At 45.0% G+C, this 7,546-nt stretch overlaps 1 protein-coding gene and 1 long non-coding RNA gene across 2 annotated transcripts in view; both read right to left on the bottom strand.

Annotated features, from left to right (window-relative positions):
- LOC139374577 (ubiquitin-conjugating enzyme E2 K-like) overlaps positions 1-6,671 on the bottom strand; it is a 13,189-nt gene extending 6,518 nt beyond the window's left edge. The window contains exons 1-4 of the mRNA XM_071115582.1: positions 6,269-6,671; positions 4,081-4,174; positions 3,738-3,796; positions 82-164 (exon numbers count right to left, since the gene is read on the bottom strand). Coding sequence (XP_070971683.1) covers positions 82-164; positions 3,738-3,796; positions 4,081-4,174; positions 6,269-6,331 — 299 coding nt within the window. The 5' untranslated portion in view covers positions 6,332-6,671. The remainder of the gene's footprint in view (positions 1-81; positions 165-3,737; positions 3,797-4,080; positions 4,175-6,268) is intronic.
- Positions 1,587-3,274, bottom strand: LOC139374579 (uncharacterized). Its single transcript, XR_011627691.1, has 3 exons — positions 3,247-3,274; positions 3,083-3,144; positions 1,587-1,640 (listed from the first exon to the last, which is right to left on the bottom strand). It is a non-coding gene; the product is annotated as an uncharacterized lncRNA (long non-coding RNA).
- Positions 6,672-7,546: the final 875 nt, after the last annotated feature.

Genomic DNA, 7,546 nt, shown 5'->3' with positions numbered 1-7,546 from the left:
GTTGTAGGGAGAGAGGAGGGGTTATAGGGAGAGGGGAGGGGTTATAGGGAGAGGGGAGGGGCGTAACTATGTGTGACTCACCACTGGTCTTTGAGGATGTCCAGACAGATGGCTCCTGTTACTGAGCTGATGTTGGGGTGCCAGATCTTAGTGATGAACCTCACCTGGGGAGAGAGAGAGGTGTTAAACACGAGATAGTAGTGTACCATCATAGTGACTCTTAAAGGGATGTGTTTCTTACCTTGGGACTCTTAAAGGGATGTGTTTCTTACCTTGGGACTCTTAAAGGGATGTGTTTCTTACCTTGGGAGGGTTATTAAAGGGATGTGTTTCTTACCTTGGGAGGGTTATTAAAGGGATGTGTTCTTACCTTGGGAGGGTTATTAAAGGGATGTGTTTCCTACCTTGGGAGGGTTATTAAAGGGATGTGTTTCTTATCTTGCGAGGGTTATTAAAGGGATGTGTTTCTTACCTTGGGAGGGTTAAAGGGATGTGTTTCTTACCTTGGGAGGGTTATTAAAGGGATGTGTTCTTACCTTGGGAGGGTTATTAAAGGGATGTGTTTCCTACCTTGGGAGGGTTATTAAAGGGATGTGTTTCTTATCTTGCGAGGGTTATTAAAGGGATGTGTTTCTTACCTTGGGACTCTTAAAGGGATGTGTTTCTTACCTTGGGAGGGTTATTAAAGGGATGTGTTTCCTACCTTGGGAGGGTTATTAAAGGGATGTGTTTCTTATCTTGCGAGGGTTATTAAAGGGATGTGTTTCTTATCTTGCGAGGGTTATTAAAGGGATGTGTTTCTTACCTTGGGAGGGTTATTAAAGGGATGTGTTTCCTACCTTGGGAGAGTTATTAAAGGGATGTGTTTCTTATCTTGGGAGGGTTATTAAAGGGATGTGTTTCTTATCTTGGGAGGGTTATTAAAGGGATGTGTTTCCTACCTTGGGAGGGTTATTAAAGGGATGTGTTTCCTACCTTGGGAGGGTTATTAAAGGGATGTGTTTCCTACCTTGGGAGGGTTATTAAAGGGATGTGTTTCCTACCTTTGGAGGGTTATTAAAGGGATGTGTTTCTTACCTTGGGAGGGTTATTAAAGGGATGTGTTTCCTACCTTGGGAGGGTTATTAAAGGGATGTGTTTCCTACCTTGGGAGGGTTATTAAAGGGATGTGTTTCCTACCTTTGGAGGGTTATTAAAGGGATGTGTTTCTTACCTTGGGAGGATTATTAAAGGGATGTGTTTCTTACCTTGGGAGGGTTATTAAAGGGATGTGTTTCTTACCTTGGGAGGGTTATTAAAGGGATGTGTTTCCTACCTTGGGAGGGTTATTAAAGGGATGTGTTTCCTACCTCGGGAGGATTAAAGGGATGTGTTTCTTACCTTGGGAGGGTTATTAAAGGGATGTGTTTCTTACCTTGGGAGGGTTATTAAAGGGATGTGTTTCCTACCTTGGGAGGATTAAAGGGATGTGTTTCTTACCTTGGGAGGGTTATTAAAGGGATGTGTTTCTTACCTTGGGAGGATTAAAGGGATGTGTTTCTTACCTTGGGAGGATTAAAGGGATGTGTTTCTTACCTTGGGAGGGTTATTAAAGGGATGTGTTTCCTACCTTGGGAGGGTTAAAGGGATGTGTTTCTTACCTTGGGAGGGTTATTAAAGGGATGTGTTTCTTACCTTGGGAGGGTTATTAAAGGGATGTGTTTCCTACCTTGGGAGGGTTATTAAAGGGATGTGTTTCTTACCTTGGGAGGGTTATTAAAGGGATGTGTTTCCTACCTTGGGAGGGTTATTAAAGGGATGTGTTTCCTACCTTGGGAGGGTTATTAAAGGGATGTGTTTCTTACCTTGGGAGGGTTATTAAATGGATGTGTTTCTTACCTTGGGAGGGTTATTAAAGGGATGTGTTTCTTACCTTGGGAGGGTTATTAAAGGGATGTGTTTCTTACCATGGGAGGGTTATTAAAGGGATGTGTTTCTTACCTTGGGAGGGTTATTAAAGGGATGTGTTTCCTACCTTGGGAGGGTTATTAAAGGGATGTGTTTCTTACCTTGGGAGGGTTATTAAAGGGATGTGTTTCTTACCTTGGGAGGGTTATTAAAGGGATGTGTTTCTTACCTTGGGAGGGTTATTAAAGGGATGTGTTTCCTACCTTGGGAGGGTTATTAAAGGGATGTGTTTCTTACCTTGGGAGGGTTATTAAAGGGGTGTGTTTCTTACCTTGGGACTCTTAAAGGGATGTGTTTCTTACCTTGGGAGGGTTATTAAAGGGATGTGTTTCCTACCTTGGGAGGGTTATTAAAGGGATGTGTTTCCTACCTTGGGACTCTTAAAGGGATGTGTTCTTACCTTGGGAGGGTTATTAAAGGGATGTGTTTCCTACCTTGGGACTCTTAAAGGGATGTGTTTCTTACCTTGGGAGGGTTATTAAAGGGATGTGTTTCCTACCTTGGGAGGGTTATTAAAGGGATGTGTTTCTTACCTTGGGAGGGTTATTAAAGGGATGTGTTTCTTACCTTGGGAGGGTTATTAAAGGGATGTGTTTCTTACCTTGGGAGGGTTATTAAAGGGATGTGTTTCCTACCTTGGGAGGGTTATTAAAGGGATGTGTTTCTTACCTTGGGAGGGTTATTAAAGGGGTGTGTTTCTTACCTTGGGACTCTTAAAGGGATGTGTTTCTTACCTTGGGAGGGTTATTAAAGGGATGTGTTTCCTACCTTGGGAGGGTTATTAAAGGGATGTGTTTCCTACCTTGGGACTCTTAAAGGGATGTGTTCTTACCTTGGGAGGGTTATTAAAGGGATGTGTTTCCTACCTTGGGACTCTTAAAGGGATGTGTTTCTTACCTTGGGAGGGTTATTAAAGGGATGTGTTTCCTACCTTGGGAGGGTTATTAAAGGGATGTGTTTCTTACCTTGGGAGGGTTATTAAAGGGATGTGTTTCTTACCTTGGGAGGGTTATTAAAGGGATGTGTTTCTTACCTTGGGAGGGTTATTAAAGGGATGTGTTTCTTACCTTGGGAGGGTTATTAAAGGGATGTGTTTCTTACCTTGGGAGGGTTATTAAAGGGATGTGTTTCTTACCTTGGGACTCTTAAAGGGATGTGTTTCTTACCTTGGGACTCTTAAAGGGATGTGTTTCCTACCTTGGGAGGGTTATTAAAGGGATGTGTTTCTTACCTTGGGAGGGTTATTAAAGGGATGTGTTTCTTACCTTGGGAGGGTTATTAAAGGGATGTGTTTCTTACCTTGGGAGGGTTAAAGGGATGTGTTTCTTATCTTGGGAGGGTTATTAAAGGGATGTGTTTCTTACCTTGGGAGGGTTATTAAAGGGATGTGTTTCTTACCTTGGGAGGGTTATTAAAGGGATGTGTTTCTTACCTTGGGAGGGTTAAAGGGATGTGTTTCTTACCTTGGGAGGGTTATTAAAGGGATGTGTTTCTTACCTTGGGAGGGTTATTAAAGGGATGTGTTTCTTACCTTGGGAGGGTTATTAAAGGGATGTGTTTCCTACCTTGGGAGGGTTAAAGGGATGTGTTCTTACCTTGGGAGGGTTATTAAAGGGATGTGTTTCCTACCTTGGGAGGGTTAAAGGGATGTGTTCTTACCTTGGGAGGGTTATTAAAGGGATGTGTTCTTACCTTGGGAGGGTTATTAAAGGGATGTGTTTCCTACCTTGGGAGGGTTAAAGGGATGTGTTCTTACCTTGGGAGGGTTATTAAAGGGATGTGTTTCCTACCTTGGGAGGGTTAAAAGGATACGTTTCTGGGATTTTGATTTCCAGTTGAAATCTGCCACCTTAGAAAGGAGAAAAAACAGTGCATATATGATCTGTATTGGTGTATGTGGATGTGTGTGTGAGTGAGCAGGTGTGTGTGTGTGAGCAGGTGTGTGTGAGTGAGCAGGTGTGTGTGAGTGAGCAGGTGTGTGTGTGAGCAGGTGTGTGTGAGTGAGCAGGTGTGTGTGTGTGTGTGTGTGAGTGAGCAGGTGTGTGTGTGTGTGTGAGTGAGCAGGTGTGTGAGTGAGCAGGTGTGTGTGTGTGTGAGTGAGCAGGTGTGTGTGTGTGTGTGTGTGTGTGTCACCTTCGTACGGCGTGTCTGGTGGTCCTGCGATCTCTCCTCGCAACTCTGTGAAGTTTTCATCTACCAGATCCACCTTGATCTGGTTTTTACTCGTCTGTCAGAGAGAGAGAGATGGAGGGAGAGGGATGAGGAGAGAGGGATGGAGAGAGAGAGGGAGGGAAGAGGGATGGAGAGGGAGGGAAGAGGGATGGAGAGAGAGGGAGGGAAGAGGGATGGAGGGAGAGAGAGGGAGGGAAGAGGGATGGAGGGAGAGAGAGGGAGGGAAGAGGGATGGAGGGAGAGAGGGATGAGGAGAGAGGGAAAGATGAGGAGAGAGGGAGGGAGAGGGAGGAAGGGAGGAGGGGAGGGATGAAGGGAGGAGGGGAGGGATGAAGGGAGAGGGATGAAGCGAGGAGGGGAGGGATGAAGAGAGAGGGATGGAGAGAAATTAAGAGGGAGAAGAGAAAGGGAGAGGGATGAAGAGAAAGGGAGAGGGATGAAGAGAAATGAAGAGGGGGAAGAGAGAGGGAGAGTGATGAAGAGGGATGAAGCGAGGAGGGGAGGGATGAAGAGGGAGGGATGAAGGGAGGAGGGGAGGGATGAAGAGAAAGGGAGAGGGATGAAAGGAAATGAAGAGGGGGGAGAGTGAGGGAGAGGGATGAAGAGAAAGGGAGAGGGGTGAAGAGAAAGGTAGAGGGGTGAAGAGAAAGGTAGAGGGGTGAAGAGAAAGGGAGAGGGGTGAAGAGAAAGGTAGAGGGGTGAAGAGAAAGGGAGAGGGGTGAAGAGAAAGGTAGAGGGGTGAAGAGAAAGGTAGAGGGGTGAAGAGAAAGGTAGAGGGGTGAAGAGAAAGGGAGAGGGGTGAAGAGAAAGGGAGAGGGGTGAAGAGAAAGGGAGAGGGGTGAAGAGAAAGGTAGAGGGGTGAAGAGAAAGGGAGAGGGGTGAAGAGAAAGGGAGAGGGGTGAAGAGAAAGGGAGAGGGGTGAAGAGAAAGGGAGAGGGGTGAAGAGAAAGGTAGAGGGGTGAAGAGAAAGGGAGGGGTGAAGAGAAAGGGAGGGGTGAAGAGAAAGGGAGAGGGGTGAAGAGAAAGGGAGAGGGATGAAGGGAAGGGGAGAGGGATGAAGGGAAAGGGAGAGGGGTGAAGAGAAAGGGAGAGGGGTGAAGAGAAAGGGAGAGGGGTGAAGAGAAAGGGAGAGGGGTGAAGAGAAAGGTAGAGGGGTGAAGAGAAAGGGAGAGGGGTGAAGAGAAAGGTAGAGGGGTGAAGAGAAAGGGAGAGGGATGAAGAGAAAGGGAGAGGGGGGAGAGTGAGGGAGAGGGATGAAGGGAAATGAAGAGGGGGGAGAGTGAGGGAGAGGGAGGAAGAGGGATTTAGAGAGATTGTGGTTCTGTAGGACCCTACTCCATTGACAGTCCGTCCATCAGACCCCATCAACACAGTTATAGCAGTAGCCCACTGTCTGCCCCAATACTTCCCTTGTTCTTATTGAAATAGGACATGGGAGATCCACATTTTCATTTAGCAAGCTAAACAACTAAACAGTCTCTCATGATGTGCTATATTAAAGAACTGACAACAGTCTAACTATCTAGCTACAGGGTCCAAAACTTCCTAAATAAATAATGTCTTCATAGCAAAGCCACTAGCTTATTACATAGTGAGAGGGGTGCACCAAGGCAGCTGTCAAACTAGCAGGCTAGCTAACAAGCTAGCTACCCTGTATTAGCTACCTAGCAACACAAGTTTCTCCCTTCAGGTAGTTAGCTAATGTCAGCTACAAAAACGTCAACACAGGGAGGAAAAAACAAACTATTTTTTAGCATCTTGACAACTATTTGGGCTGACACTCGACATTTTGGCGTTAGAGGCTTTTGTTTTTTGTTTGTATGGGGTTTTGTCTTGTTATCTGTCCCAGGCCTGTCCCCTTGGGCTAACATCCGCGATATTTCCTGATCTGTTTCGCCGACACCCTTTCACTTCGCACCGGGCATGTTGTCGCACAATCACCGATAAAGTTGCCCTCGATAGGGCCTCGCTTGTTTTCCGCTGCAGCAGAAACGCAGATTGGATAACACGCAAGCTGACATTTTCCTTTGCATGACAACTTGCAAAAAATAAACAACTACAGTTTTAATTTATCCTGGTTTATAATTTTTTTTAAAGCGATTTGCCATAAGTAACCGTAAATAGTCATAAGGATATTTTTTTATCAAACCTCTTCGCTTTTGAGAACTTCTTTGAACTCCCGTTTGATCCTCTGGACCGCTATATTCGCCATGGCTCTGCCGTCGCCCTCCGTCCAGTAGCGGGATGTTACACCTGGTCGGGCCTCGGTCCACTCCCGTTGCTGTGTGGATATCTTCTGTTACACTCTCCAATCCTCCTCTCTCTCTTTCTCTCTATCACTGTCTATCTCTCTCTCTACCTCTATATCTCTACCTCTCTCTCTCTATCTCTATCTCTCTACCTCTCTATATCTCCCTTTCTCTCTATCACTGTCTATCTCTACCTCTCTCTCTTTCTCTATCTATCTACCTCTCTCTCTCTCTCTCTCTCTCTCTCTCTCTCTCTCTCCTCGGTTTCGTTCACTCTCCTTCTTTCTTTCCCCTCTTCAAAAACACAGCACTCCTTTCTTGAAAATGCGTGCAGCACAGTCTTGTCAGTAACTGAGTCTGGAAATATGAACACAGTTTGGTTTTTTTTTGCCACAGAACTAAGTTACTAGAAAATGTGTATGTCTGTGAAAGGTTGGTTTTGTGGAAATAGCTAGAAAGAGGAACGTTGTTGTTGTTGTTGTCAAGCACTGCTGTATTCCTCTGTTTAGAGTCATGTGATATGATGGGATGGTGTGAATACATCACTTTCTCATCATATGTAACTGTAAATACCACTATTCATATGTAACTTTAATATGACTAAGAAGGTTATATCGGGGCCTGTGTCAAACCACAACTGATACATTGTAGCTGCACACAGTTTAGGAAATTCTCTCTCTGACACACAACACAGTACATTGTCTCTAATTCTCACTCTCTGTCTGTGTGTCTTTGCTACCAGTGTCCTGTATAATAGATTGCCTATTGGTCGAGGGTAAAATCACCGTGGAGTTGACATCTCCAGCATCTTCTCTGTTGTTATGATCTGCTGAACAAGGACAGGCCTGTGTGACACATTTTTCCAGACATCTCTGTCCTTTTTCCGTCAACACGGATGGACTCTATTCAGAGAAAATACAGAGTTATTATTTTTTTTGTATCATTCACTTGAACATGAAGGTCACATGAACAGACTTTTCTGGGGGCATTTTGGGGAAAGAGATGACACAAGAGTTACTGAGTTAATCAGCAGATATTGATTTAGTTGAACACCTAACATGTATTAGGTTATTCTTCATAATATACTCTATCTGTCACCGGGGTGATTGATTGACCATGTATGGTTTGTTTACTTTCCGTACGTCGTCGCGTCTTAACTCGCTCTTGACTTTGATTGG

Source organism: Oncorhynchus clarkii, chromosome 19 (assembly GCF_045791955.1).
Source record: "Oncorhynchus clarkii lewisi isolate Uvic-CL-2024 chromosome 19, UVic_Ocla_1.0, whole genome shotgun sequence".
Classification (NCBI taxonomy): domain Eukaryota; kingdom Metazoa; phylum Chordata; class Actinopteri; order Salmoniformes; family Salmonidae; genus Oncorhynchus; species Oncorhynchus clarkii.
The sequence above is the reverse complement of the archived record's forward strand: the minus strand, read 5'-3'. Positions and strand labels throughout refer to the sequence as shown.